Here is a 15,194-nt window from a genome sequence, read left to right as displayed (position 1 = left end):
TATTCATATTAAATAACAGACACCATATTTTAATTCGTTCCACAGCAACATATACGACCCCGGATGATTACTGCCGGATTCGGTACGGCAAAGGGTTCTCTTATATTGACTTATATCCGAAATTTGTGAGTACATTTACTATAATGTAAATCTTAAAAACTTTATTCATTTCTTTCCCACTAACTCATTTGATATTTAATTTTTTAAGATATATTTATGTACGTATGTATGCATGTATATATATATATATGGCCAGCATTATTATATATATATATGTGTATATATATATATATATATAATATATATATATATATAATAATGCTGGCCATTGATAGAATTGTTTTCGAAAAAAATTTATCCTACATTATATATATATATATATATATATATATATATATTATATATATATATATATATATTTGTGTTATATATATATATAATATATATATATATATATATTTGTATACTCTCTTCAGAAATGTGGAATAATTTCGTGTGTCTACTTGGAAGAAGGAAACCAGTATGGGCGAATTAGAATCGATACGGGAGGGACAAATGGTCTTTCCTGCGGGCCACAAATGGTGAGTTATGGTCTTTCGCTCGATTCCTGTTTAACATGTATTTAAGAAACATTGCTAAACTTCAGTACAGCATTGCAAAACTGTCATAGCCAGATCCCTGGTGGATAAAACAAAAATTGTATCTGCTGAAACATGGGGAGATGGAATATCTCTCAGCAGTTATCAAGCGCCACACGGGACATTGGTACTCGTCTCTATCTTGGATGAGAAAACACAAAGCCAAACGAATTTGTACGGGATTTGGGGATAAATGAATATACAGATCATGGAAGAAATCTTATAAGTTATCTCCGATAATACCGTGCAATGTAGCTTAGCTTCGTGTATTCTCATCCATGATGGAGACACGAATACCAACGTGTCATGTGGAAGGTTTGATAAATGCTGAGAAATTTTTATCGGCATTTAACCAATGATAGCCTTGTTAACTCACAAATAAAGTGTATATGTGTGTGTGTGTGTGTGTGTGTGTGTGTGTGTGTGTGTGTGTAAGCACATAACTTGACAATTTAACATAAAATGAAATAGGGATTTTGATATCATTCCAAATATCAGGGTTCAATGAGACAAGCATTGGAGATGAGCTGGAGTACCCCAAGGAATCTATAGCTTTGTGCTAAAGTTAGAAATCATCCATGTACTACTCTCGTGGATATAATGATCTTTTCTTCTCTAGGCACAAGGCCCAAGATTTCGGGGGAGGGGTGTTAAACCGATTACATCAATTCCAGTTCTCAACTCCAAAAGGATGAAAAGCAAAGTCGTCTTCGGCGGCTTTCTTGTGATTATGATAATGAAATTCATATATTTAAAAAGAATTTTATTCAGCATGGTTTGGTTCTTTGTTGATAAAGGCTGTCTTTATTTCGATGCGACGCAATTTAAATGTTCCACTAATAAATCTACTTTTGTCTGCCTTACAAAATCATATTGTTGAGTAAAATGGAAGTGTCTGAGTTCGAGATATAGGTCTGTGGTAGAGTCTTCAACTGTAGGGGCGAAAAGTTACAAGTTTAACCGCAGATCTCTTTTAGGAATGGTCTCTTTTAATAATTACATTACGAATTTAGTGAAAGATGATCAATTATGTATCAAAACTTGATATATGTGATAAACACCCCTAGAAAATCAGGAAAATCTACTGGTAGCAAGCAATAGTTGTAAGTATTGAATGGGAAAAAAACCCCTCAAAATTTAAAATCAAAAAAAGATCAAGTTTAACTTATACGCTGTTATAGTCAGAGAGGTAAAATGTTTGCCCGGATTGTGAATAGGCAATATAAATATCAACAACCTTAGATATACAGATGATAGAGCTTTGTAACATGGTAAAATAAATCCTCAAAAGAGCGGCTTGTGGAATAGAGATGAATATAAAGAAAACAAAATCAATGCTATTCAGTAAAAGGTGGAGGTAATCAAAAATAAATATCACTATTGAGGCAAAGCCAAAGGAATAAACAGCGAAGATGACCTAGGTGGGATATATGAAGTTTAAAAAACGGGAATGTGAAGCAAAAATCAAAAGAAAGATGGAGTTAGGTAGAAAATCTGTATATATAAAAGAGAGGTTGTGTGCTGTCTGTCTCCTACGATTTAGATTCCTAACTACTCCCACATTTTGCAGTGCAGTTTAACCAAACCCGGGTATCTTATAGTCGTAATTCATATCGAGCCCTTCTGGGTATTAGCGCGCGTCTACGATGAGTCTACGATTTAAAAAAAATTTACCATCAATTTTTCCCATTTTTAATGCATTTTTGGCATATATAAGGGAAGTAACTCTCTAAAAATATATTATTAAATCTCAGAACGTAAAAAGCTACAGTAACACCCTCCCCTTGTGGTTAGCCATATTGAGATGGCTATTATACTTTACATCTCTAAAAATGCTTATATAGTTATTTCCCTTACAAACCCGAGCAACGCCGGGCGATACTGCTAGTATTTAAATAAATGTCAAACATACAAACAACAAAACACAACGGTGAAATCAGAAAAGCATTATTAAAGTGTTAACTCTATGGTTAACTCTATGGAGATGAAACATGAGTATGAACATAAACTCTACCGAATGGATTCCAAGCTTTTGAAATGTGGGTATGTATGCGTGCCAGTGCGTGTGTGCATGTCTGCATACGCTTTCAATTAAATTGACCAAATTCTTCACTATGAATTTTATCGAATCAGAACCACGTAACAGAAAGCGATGAATACATTCCAAGCGTGTTTTTTTGGCGGGAATATAACTCATAATTTAACTTTATTCAAGTCTAGAACTGCAAAAAGCTATCTTCTCTTATCATTATATGATAGCAATTATAGCAAGGTAGATTAAGCGAGAATGGACTCTTCCATTTCAGCAGATACCTTTTTTTTTTCTTGAGCTCGTGCGGTGAAGACGTTATGTCGTTGTGAAAACGGCGTTACGCGTTCGGTTCTGTTGGGAATTCTGAAAAGTCGGTTTTAGTTATAAGGTTTATTAGTTTTTATTGATTTTCACTGGTGAATTTGGTTTGTCTGTTTGAGACAGACGAATGAAAATGAGTTTTCCCTCGTTAAGAAGAGGAATGGAGGAGACAAAAAGAAAAATTGCCACTAGTGAGTCGGACTTATCGTCTTCCGAAGAAAAATTAGTGGAAGCGGTAGGAAAGATGGACAGAACATATGCAGGAGCAACAAAACCAGCGAAAAGGAAATAAATTTGGCTAAGTTACCGAAATGCCAAGATATGATTAAAAGGGTAAACGGAGAGGCGGAATTATTGCTGTCGAACAGGAAAAAGAACAAAATAGAAAGAAAGAAAATAACGTACCGAGTATTTGCTAACGAAAAGAAAAAGTGGATATAATAAGCATGGAAACGGTAGAGGAAGCCCTAAAAAAACAACAGAGGAAGAAATAATCTTCCTCGCAAGAGGAAACAATTATGCCACGGTGGTGGTACAGTACAAAAACGAGGAACCAGCAAGAAGAAATGCTGCAAAGACAATAAAAACTGATAAGGTAACACTTCTACCCACTTATATGGGGAGAAGAACCACAAGGATTAGAGTGGACGGAACACCACCAGATATCGACGCGGAATTGGTTGTAGCAGCGGTTATCGTTGGAAATGAGGAGAAAGTTGATATAGTCCGAGCGACTATAACAGAGGAAGGAGGATGGAGAGGTGGGACGCTGAAAATGAGCGTCCAAGCGGAAATGGAAATTTTACAAAGTTTATCGGAAACAATTACGACTAACGACATAACCATGAGAGTATGGGTGGAGGGCAGAGCCCCTCGATGTTATAAATGCGGCTTGAAAGGCCACATAAGAGCAAACTGCACTACAGCAGTGAAGGAAATAATCGAAGAAACAGCGGAAGAAACAGAAACACCCCAGGAGGAACAGAAAGAAACAGAAGAAAAAGAGAGACAAGTGAAGGAAGATGGAAAAGAATGGGAAACCCCAGGAAAAAGTAAACAAGGGTAAAGAAAAAAGGCAAGTGACTTTGAACCCCAACCCACCCTAGCACCATCTACACCCATTGTGGCCCACCCTGTCCCCGCAGGCACCAAACCCACCCACTCCCCACCAACAAGAAAACAGAAAACATGCACACAAATGATAATACAAAGCCTCCGTCCCGAAGAATATTGTATCGGGATAATAGACAGTGAGCATTTACATGAAAGGTTAAAGGACTTGGGGAAGGTGGAAATGCCAGGTAGATGGGATGAAGAAATGGAAGTGGTATTGTCGGAAGAGCAAGTGAAAGAACTTAAGAATGAACTTGGTGATGCATACGTGCAGATTAGGGGAAGACTGGCACAGGAAAAGAGAGATGAACTCCGGAAAATATACGGGTTAAATTTTGGGGATTTTGCAGTGAAATAAGAAAAAAGGACAAGTAAGTGATGTTGACTGATGGGGCAGTTCACATTACTTTCACCTCTCATCTATCACCCTTTTCCCCATCCTATCATACGACTATTTTTTTGATGTTTTGTGTCCCCAATGTGTTGTAATGCCCCCTCTGTATAAAACCGTATGGTGAATAAAGAAATAAACTTTATAAACAGATTTTCATGGAAGATATCTGTAAACTTGAGTTTATTTATCTTTTCACTATAAAAGTTAATGTATTACCGAATGCCGTTCTAACACTCTCTCAATTCACATGCTGACATTTTAGGTTTGCCGTCCACATAAGCGTTGCGAGAATTTGACCGAAACTAACTTCTGGGCATCAGTTCCTGTGATAACGGGTGGCTGGAGCGCGTGGAGTTCTTATTCCCCCTGTGATCGAAAGTGTGGAACGGGGGTTACGTTGTCCACACGGCAATGTAACAATCCTAAGTAAGTAAATGAGTAAATTTATTTGAAATAATATCTATCTAACCTGATGCAAGACATTGATTATCACTAAGTTTCTCAGATTCTTATCTGACTTGAAACAAGAGGCTGACTTCTTGAGTCAACCTTCATAAATGTGTGCTGATCGGTTTGAACACATGAAACATTCTTCTTATTGCTACAACTTACAACTGCTGTAAGTTAATAATGTAGGTCATCCTTAGATGGCTGTTGTTGAACTTCAGCCATTATTGAGCAGACCTTTAGCATAAAGCTGGTCGGTCAATCGACTCAAAAATCCATTGTTCCAGATATACTAAGTTTCAGCTTAACTGAGGACTATACCCAACACACTCTGAAATACTGGAGGCTATTATACGGGATGGAGAATGGTAGTCCAGTATCGACGATTACCTGCTAGAAAGAACAGTTAAATCTACCTTAACTACACATTTTTGAAACAGCGGTTTGCGGAAATTTGTATTTCCTATTGTTTAAGTTACATGACAACATATCATGAAGTGGACAGAACTTGAATAATAATAATAATAATAATAATAATAATAATAATAATAATGATGATGATGATGATTTCTACTATAAGTCCAAAGCCTGAAATTTGAGAGAGGGTGGTGGCTACACGATTATACTGACTCCAATGGTTCAGCTGTCAGAAATCTTTTCAACACTTTAATTTAGAAACTGTTGAAAAATATAAAATGGAAACAGGGATTGAGTTTGCCCACGTGTTTTATAGAAGCTGGTCCTCATTAATTAAACAACTATCTTAGCTGAAGACGACAAAAAAATGAAACCTTTCTTTTACTTTTTTCAGACCAGTTGGAACTGAATGGTGCAGAGGAAGCAGTGTCCGAGCCAAATTGTGTAATACCCATGTACGTACTTATATATACTATATAAGTCGTGTGTCGCTTATACTGTTGTACTAGCACATTATTAAATGCCCTGTCGGAGCGAATAGCGAATAATCTCTGTACACTTAATTGCACAATATTTTCCGTGATCATCGATTTGATGATCAGCTTCGAGTAATTCCAATTTACATTGTCACATTTCGGGATGTGTTGTATTGTCATCTTGTGTTTTTTTTTTCTGACAATTAAGACCAGTTGTAATTTATTTAGTATTTCGGATTAACGTGCATGATTATCTATTTTTACACTTGTTGCTGTGTTCAGATGACGAAGAGAAAATGATGTCGGTAAGAATGACACCCTTTTAATTATAGGAATATAAAAAAAGAAAGAATTAGACAGTGATAGGCTTGAGGGGAATTAATTAATATCTAATATGGACGAAAGTGTACACTTTTAGGGAAAAGTAACGTGTGTGTGTGTGTGTGACTGCGTGAAACAACAACAGCAACAACAAAAATGAACAACAGTACAAAATAATTGAAGCTGATGATAAAATTGGTCACAGAGACCAATTCCAAATTCTCTGCCAGACAAAAGGATTTTGATCTTGAGAGGTAAAAACCGAAGTGGTTTTTCCAAACTCAAAGATCACAAAATTAGTTTTTCATGTAAAAAAAATAATTCTTTTGAATTCTCCAAACTGCAGAAACCTATCCATCTGGTTATTTTTGAACGCACATATAGACGCGCGCGCGAGCACACACACACACACACACACACACACACACACACACACACACACACACACACACACACACACACACACACACACACACACACATGTAAATAATTAATTCCGGGTATTAACCCTGGAGTTTACTCTATTAATCTCATCCAAAGGTACAGGCTATCAGGCAGACAGTAAACCGTAAAAAGATTAGAGCCGGGAGGCACTGGTCTAGTAATTGCGAAAATGCAACCTTTATTAATAACTTGAACATAAAATTTGTTCTTCTGTTTTACAGTCCTGTAATACCAGAGAGACAAATGTTGCTGAAATCATCCGTCAGCGAGCATCAGAACGTTGTTCTACGTTAGTCAGACACAAATTTATTGATCCGAAGGAATTTAAAGAAACTGGGAGATCCCTTTCTGACCTTTTTTCTGGTAAGTCTTCTATTCTAATTTGAATCCAAACCTAATGTTTTTAGGGATTTTGATGAAATACTTTTCGATATTCTCTGCGGCTCTCTGCATTTTCTCTTCGAACCTCGTCAAACTCAATTTTGCGTTTCCTCCATATATTCAGAGTCCATATATAGAATACCAGTAATGGAACCGATTCCTTCTCCTCTCTCTTTAGCTTTCTGGAAGAAATCAGCTGTTTAGGAATGAAGAAGGATGGGTTCTGTAAGATTGAAATAAGTCCGGAACATGCCGTGTGTCACACTCTTACCTCTCCGCCAGCAATTGAGAGCATAAAACAAAGCAAATGTTCATGATTTTTTTCTAAAATAAATTTTCTTTTATATTTTTGTCAGCTGAAACATTTTCTGGATTGTTTCACTTCATGCCGGACTTAGTGTTTCGTAAAGGCCATTTTTGCGGATACTTTCCCTTATGTTCTACAAAAGAATAAATGGAGAAAAGGGAAAATGTCTAAAAAATATAACACAATAGCTCTACATCCTTTATTGAGCACTCAATTACTAACAGTGTCGTAGGAGCACCATTGTGAAATGATGCGTGTTTTATGCACTTTAAACCTGGCAGAGTCCCTTCCCTCTCCAATCGAATTTTCCATGAAAGAAGGATGAAGAGAAGAGCGGGCCGCCACAGTAATATCCGACTGGTATTTTATTTACAGATTCCTGAAAGGATACGAAACAAAGTAGACATCGAATTCAAAGTGGAGGGTCATTCTCTCCGACGATCCAACGATTCTGCTTACTCGCCGATGATCGCTTCTATTTAATGCTTGATGGAAGAGAGAGTTTTAATTTATCTCGAATATTGTTTATATGCAAACAAAAAATTATTGATGAAAAAATAAAACATAATTCTTCTATTTCTACATCTAACAGAACTTCGTTACTTCGTCCAATATCCACTTCGCTCAATTAAAGGTTTTGATGATCTTCATCGCCATTACAACGTAAGTCCCTCGGAGTGCGCGTCTCTTTGTCTAAGAAATAATGATTGTCATTCTTTTGAATATAAAAGAGAACATCGAAAATGTGATCTTTCAACCAAAACAACGTCAAATAAAATGCTGAATGTGCAAGAGTACTGGGATTTGTATGTACTGCCCTCACCAGGTGAGTTCTGTGTTGACCCTTTAGTATTGAGATTACGTCACCAAATGCAATGCATATCAATCCACATTGATTTGAATTAATCAAGTATTATCCTTCAAGATTTCTATGATGTGATTATTTAGTTTTAGACTGACATTGTAAGGTAGGTGTAAGAAGTCAGATCTAGCTGATTTTAACATAAAACGTAGAAAGAATATTTGGGCTTGAGATGGCTGGTTTAAATGCAAAAGAGTTAAACTATTGGGTTGGCAACTAAGTACCCGACGTTTTTTTAAATTCAAAGTTTTTAAAAGGTTTAATAAAAAATAACAACTAATTAACCAATAAGGTATTCACCCTTGTTGTTTACAACTTCTTTCCAACGTTCAACAAGATTTTCAATACCTCGTTGGTAGAAATCTCCCGATTTCGACTCGAAAAATTGATCCAACCAAGCTCTCAATTCTGCATAAGTATTGAGTGAAACTCCGCGCATAGCATTTGAAAGAGAACGAATGAGGTGAAAATCCGTTGGTGCCAAATCAGGAGAGAACAGTGGGTGTGGCAACACTTCTCAGCCATGCATTTGAATGGTTTCCTTGGTCATATTGGTGATATAAGGGCGGGCGTTGTCGTGCAGCAGAACTCCATGCTGCTGATTAGGTCTTTTCTCTTGAATAGCAGTGTTGAGTCGTTTCATCTGTTGAACACAGAGTTCCGCGTTGACCGTTCGGTTCCGTTCAAGCAATTCGTAATGGATAATCCCTTCCCAGTCCCACCATACGCACAACATCGTTTTACGCGGATGAAGATCTTGTTTCATGTGCAGTGTCGCTTGTTTACCGGAGCTAAGCCATTCCTTAAGCTGCTTCATATTGATGTACAGGTACCATTTTTCGTCGCCAGAAATGATTCAGCAAAGAAATCGTTGCTTGTGTCCATGAGTTGAGCGGTGACGAGCAAGCAAACCAGCGGTGATTGTGGCTCGTTGACTTTTGCTGTTGTCACTTAAAGTATGCAGAACCCATGCACCATACTTCTGAACCTTTCCCATCAAGTGAATATGCTTCTCTATAGCAGTGTGGGAGCATTTCATTTTCCCTGCCAGAACGAGGTGCGTCTTTGAGGTCAAAATTTCCCTTTTTGAACTTGGCATACCGATCGCGATTGGTCCTTTTAGCTATGGCACCATCTCCATACACATTACAATTTTGCGAGCAGCTTTTGGGGCCTTAGAACCTTGATTAAAAGCAAAAAGTAGGAGGTGTCGGAAATGCTCGTTTTTCTTAACTTGACATTCCATTTTAATGATCTAAAAATAAACAAAAAATAACTAAAATTAACTAGAAAAAAAGCAACAAAATAGATTCCAAAATGATTCAAAAATAGAATTCTCGAAAAAAATAGATTCCCAAATTTAAAAACGCAATAAATTCCAAAATTTAAGAAAACTTCGGGAACTTAGTTGCCAACCCAATATTACTGGAATTTCTTCTTTTAACCATTTTGTATATTTCGGGTGAAATTGCAAATATCTAAAGAAATTAAATTTAGCATGAAATAATAAAAGCAACAGTGAATGTAGCTGTTTTGTAAATATCCCAACAAACATTTGTATATAATCCAATAAACATTTGTATAAATAAAGTATTTATATTTTTATTGATACAGATTTCCATATTTACAGCCATTCACATAAATTTAGAAATCTAGAAGGTACCTAGCTGCATTTAAGTTTGATAACATTACAAACTGTGTCATTTTTATATTACTGTTCAATTATGATGTTATATTGTAAATTAATATAAGAGCTGTCTCCAGTATTACACTGAATATGTCAATGCGAACAAATGGCTCCGTAATACCATCACAGCAGCATATTATAAAGTCTCAGTATAGATATATAAACAAGAAACAAAGAACGATTGACCGTAACATGTCAACAGTTATTTCGAGATGAACTTAAATTAAGGAGATTTATAAGTTGATTTGTTGTGAGGAGTGAAAAACAATCTAAGGTTTTGGCCACTCATTTTTCTTTCAAGAGAGAGAAAGTGGGCATCAAAGGGGAGAGAAGGGGAAAGAGAGGAGGAGAGTAATATTAGTACATGACAGTGTTACCATTTTAGAAAAGAACGTGACAGTACCATCCTGTTAGGAAATGACGTAAAAGTCCGAGATTAACAGTGATTATGTTGTTTCTTTCCTAAATTGAAATCTCTGAAATACCTTCGACGATTTCTCCTTTCCATTCATCTTTGTGATATTTTAGTCAGCGATCTATTCAAATACAGTCCTAAACACTCCATCTACGGATATGACGACTTGGGCCGGATGTTCAACGCAACTGTCGAAGACTGTGCCAGAGAGTGTCTTAAAAAGCGATCTTGTAGGTCGTTTGAATACAAACCACAACAATTGAAGTGTGATCTATCCACAGTGACAAGTAAGGAAAAACTAATGACCACAAAGGCAGACTGGGACCATTACGAAATAGATGAGGACGGTAAGTTGCCGAAACAAATTCATTTCTTTCAATAATAATAATAATAATAATGATAATCCTTATTCAGGGACCTTTTGAGCGGGATGGGTTACTCGACCAGAAGAAAATTCTAACAGGGCCCCACCTGCAAGGTCATGTGCTGTTTATCTTGATATGAGATCACCCTGTTGTGCATATATAGTTGTGATACATGTGCCTGGTGTACCCTTATCAGACGGGTAGTCATGATGGGTATACTGGGCTTTGTATATTTTACCCCAGTGTCACTTTGATGGCATGCACTGCTCTCTTGCTCAATAATAATAATATAATAATAATAATAATAATAATAATAATAATAAACAGTTATTTAGAAAAACCCTGGCAAAACATTTTGGGAAGGATTAAATATAAGTGAGAGAAAAAACGTTAAATCTTTTACCTTAAACCCATTTGATAATCGTTATATTTCAAGAAGACCCCCGCACACACACACACACACACACACACATACACCTACTTCAGTCAAAGTATGAAGGGGAAATGAAAACGCTCTGGTTTCGTTGCTCTGTTTTAGCAACAATAGTAGCAAAGAGGTATGCGTTGTAACAGCGTGTCGGTGCAACCACCATTTGTTGGAGATTCCCTACTCCTGGTGGATGTCACCTTAACACCACTCAAACGACAACCACGGGTCTATTTGGGTAATCGTTGCCGGCAAGGGTTTTACGAGGTCCGAGTGCAAATCTCACGTGAACTTCTTTTAATCGCCTTTTATGACATCAGAGGAAACGTAGGTTCAATTCTTTGACATGCCAATCCTGACAAACGTGAGGACACATGACCTCGCGTTTAAAATATTGCATTCACGATCGCGTGCGAGATCGTGGTTTAAATTCTTGGACCGAGGGATGAGTTATGTTCTTGAGCAAAACATTTTATCTCATGTTATTCTGCGACACCTGGCGTGTGGTACACCGTGGACCTGTTCAGGTAAATTTGATTTGATGGAGGGAGTGAGCTAATGTACAGCCCACACATTCGATCACAATAAATAAAATATTTGTTCGGCAAAGAGTTGCAGAATCATCTTTCTCGGATTATGAGAGGAGACTACTATCATGCTAGCTGTCGAAATGTTGATCTGCCATGACCATCACCGATAAACAATCTTTTAATGTTTTTCCTCTAATGAGCATAGAGCCTACAATAGCTTTTAAAGCCGGTAACTGACTTAGATTTGTTGCTTCCTTAAGCAGCATTCATATTCCTGTGTTGCAACCAGATGCTTGTTCCGTAAAGCACCTTGATCAAGAACTTTCGTTTACTCTGTGAGTCTAGCTCAGCTGGAAAATTCCCGACCATTTGGATCACATATTTTCTGCTGGAAATTCGGTGTATTCAATTCGAGGCCTTTCAGCGTGTTAGCGTCGGTGATTTTTTAGGGTAACCCTGGAGAGGCACAGTTCGCATTCGTTACACACAAATCATGGGACTGCTGGACCAATAGATTCTCTTTTCCTGGCTCCTCGTTATACATTAGTCCATTCTAATGAAGATTTCTGAAACTTCTGGGCACTATTGATTATTTGTGTACCAATTACTTCTTTTTAGCACTGAAGACCCCTAGTCAGTTGTTTCAATCTTGTATTGAGTCAGAGAACATTTTACACAATCCTTAAACATTCCCACATAAATCTGCTCTCAGAAACAAGAGCAACTGTTAACAGAATTTGATTTTCGTTTTTGTTTATTTTAAAATCTTTTCAATCAAACAGATAAAGCGATCGGCAAAGAAGGTTTATGCGAAGTCGAATGTGATCTTACCAGTCAGTCTAACGAAGGGGCTTCCGGGCATATTGCTTTAATGCCCGACGGAACTCCTTGTAGCATAAATTCCCAATGGCGCTGTCTACGAGGAAAATGTGTTGTAAGTATACTGTATGCGTGTTTACCTTGCACTGCTATGAACACATTCAAATACCAATAATTGGGTTCCTGTGTTAAAACGTTTTGCTTGGGTATTCATTCTATTATCTCAGAAACTATTGTTACTAGAAAGTTTAGTTTTGAAAATTCCGTAGGATATTAAAATACGACTTGCTATAAACAGAGCTATCGCTCTAAAACCACAAATTACTCACAATTAAAATACACACGGCGAATGCAACAAATATGACAGAAATAGGCTTACCTTGTATGAACTACAGAAGTAAAGAATGCATATATTCCGGGAAGTTTTTAAAAGGTTTAATGAAAAATAACAACTAATTAATCAATAAGGTATTCACCCTTGTTGTTTACAACTTCTTCCCAATGTTCAACAAGATTTTCAATACTTCGTTGGTAGAAATCTCCCGATTTCCACTCGAAAAATTGATCCAACCAAGCTCTCAATTCTGCATAAGTATTGAGTGAAACTCCGCGCATAGCATTTGAAAGAGATCGAAAGAGGTGGAAATCCGTTGGTGCCAAATCAGGAGATTACGGCGGGTGTGGCAACACTTCCCAGCCATGCGTTTGAATGGTTTCCTTGGTCATATTGGCGATATGAGGGCGGGCGTTGTCGTGCAGCAGAAGAACTCCATGCTGCTGATTAGATCTTTTCTCTTGAATAGCAGTGTTGAGTCGTTCCATCTGTTGAACATAGAATTCCGCGTTGACCGTTTGGTTCCGTTCAAGCAATTCGTAATGGATAATCCCTTCCCAGTCCCACCATACGCACAACATCGTTTTACGCGGATGAAGATCTTGTTTCATGTGCAGTGTCGCTTGTTTACCGGAGCTAAGCCATTCCTTAAGCTGCTTCATATTGATGTACAGGCGCCATTTTTCGTTGCCTGTAACAATTCGGTAAAGAAATCGTTGCTTGTGTCCATGAGTTGAGCGGTGACGAGCAAGCAAACCAGCGGAGATTGTGGCTCGTTGACTTTTGTTGTCACTTAAAGCATACGGAACCCATGTTCCATACTTCTGAGCCTTTCCCATTGAGTGAAGATGCTTCTCTGTAGCAGTGTGGGAGCATTCCATTTTCTCTGCCAGTTCCCTTGTCATTTCTCGAGAATTTTTGTGCAAAAGTTGGTTTAATCGCTCTTCATCGATCTCAACTGGACGGCCAGAACGATGTGCGTCTTTGAGGTCAAAATTTCCCTTTTTGAACTTGGTCTACCAATCAAAAGCGGTTCTTTCAGCTATGGCATCCTCTCCACACACAGCCCAAATGTCGCGAGCAGCTTTTGCGGCCTTAGAACCTTGATTAAAAGCAAAAAGGAGGTGTCGAAAATGCTCGTTTTTCTTAACTTGACATTCCATTTTAATGATTTGAAAATTAACAAAAATTAACTAAAATTTACTAGCAAAAACAAAATAGATTCCAAAATGATTCAAAAATAGAATTCTCGAAAAAAATAGATTCCCAAATTTCAAAACGCAATCAATACCAAAATTTAAAACAAAGGCGGGAACATAGTTGCCAACCCAATACAATAAATAGTATACATTTGGGCTGCTGTTATTAAGATTTCTAAAGCCATATAATTAATCGAACGGTCAATGTACGTTTTCACATACGATGGGAGAGAGAAATGAGTTTACTGTTTTATTCCTTTAGCGTTCTCCGATTCGTTCGGAGCAGTGGCTAACCAAATTACTTATGCAGTGAGGAAAAGACATCACGAACTAGGTTATAAATTTGCAAGAAAGATGAAGAGAAATAGAAATATTATCGATATAGAAAACGAAATACTTTCTAAATACTTTACACAAAACACATTGAAAAACTTTGACTTCGTTAATGTTTTATTCAAAATATGATTGAATATTCCTTGAAAATACCTTTTGATCAGATCACATCACTTTCTTTCCTTTTTTTATCTTTTTTTTTCAGAATTTCGGCACAAAAGGGTATGCGAACGTTTGAAGGTTTCTTTTTTATATCAACTCCCTGTAACAAAACGAATTGACGCACACACAAACACACGCATTATACACACCCACACAAACACATACACACACACACACGCACAGACACACACACACACACACACACACCGCACACACACGCACACACATCACACATACATCACATACACATCACACACACATCACACATACATTTCTCTTCTCTTTCTCTCTCTTTTTCTCTTTATATATATATATATATATACTTTATTTAAAGCAGCAGAAAATTCAACAAAACCTAAAACCTGTTACTCTGAGTTTCCCGTTGCCGTTCATCGGACAGTTTTTGCTAGATTCTAGCAAAAACTGTCCGATGAACGGCAACGGGGAATTCAGAGTAACAGGTTTTGTTGAATTTTCTGCTGCTTTAAATAAAGCATATTACTCTACCACTGGTATTTGAGTACTCTTTTTTCCACCTTGTTTCACATTTATGTGTTTACTCCGGTATATATATATATAATATATATATATATATATATAATATATATATATATATATATTATATATATATATTCTTTTAGTCTTTTATTTGTCTCAGTCATTTGGCTGCGGCCATGCTGGAGCACTGCTTTAAAGGGTTTTAATCGAAGAAATCGACCCCAGGACTAAACATTGTAGCCGTTGTAAAAGATTAGACGGCACTTCATATA

The 15,194-nt window shown here is 37.0% G+C and overlaps 1 protein-coding gene across 1 annotated transcript in view; it reads left to right on the top strand.

Annotated features, from left to right (window-relative positions):
* The window catches only part of LOC115220930 (A disintegrin and metalloproteinase with thrombospondin motifs 7-like), a 36,932-nt gene extending 22,255 nt beyond the window's left edge, over window positions 1-14,677 (top strand). Inside the window, exons 12-20 of the mRNA XM_029791129.2 lie at window positions 46-125; window positions 477-581; window positions 4,761-4,924; window positions 5,757-5,817; window positions 6,825-6,966; window positions 7,884-8,117; window positions 10,369-10,602; window positions 12,360-12,511; window positions 14,468-14,677. Of these exons, the coding sequence (XP_029646989.1) occupies window positions 46-125; window positions 477-581; window positions 4,761-4,924; window positions 5,757-5,817; window positions 6,825-6,966; window positions 7,884-8,117; window positions 10,369-10,602; window positions 12,360-12,511; window positions 14,468-14,500 (1,205 nt within the window). The 3' untranslated portion in view covers window positions 14,501-14,677. The remainder of the gene's footprint in view (window positions 1-45; window positions 126-476; window positions 582-4,760; window positions 4,925-5,756; window positions 5,818-6,824; window positions 6,967-7,883; window positions 8,118-10,368; window positions 10,603-12,359; window positions 12,512-14,467) is intronic.
* Window positions 14,678-15,194: the final 517 nt, after the last annotated feature.

Source organism: Octopus sinensis, linkage group LG17 (genome assembly GCF_006345805.1).
Source record: "Octopus sinensis linkage group LG17, ASM634580v1, whole genome shotgun sequence".
Taxonomy (NCBI): Eukaryota; Metazoa; Mollusca; class Cephalopoda; order Octopoda; family Octopodidae; genus Octopus; species Octopus sinensis.
This window is presented reverse-complemented; position numbering and strand designations above follow the sequence as displayed.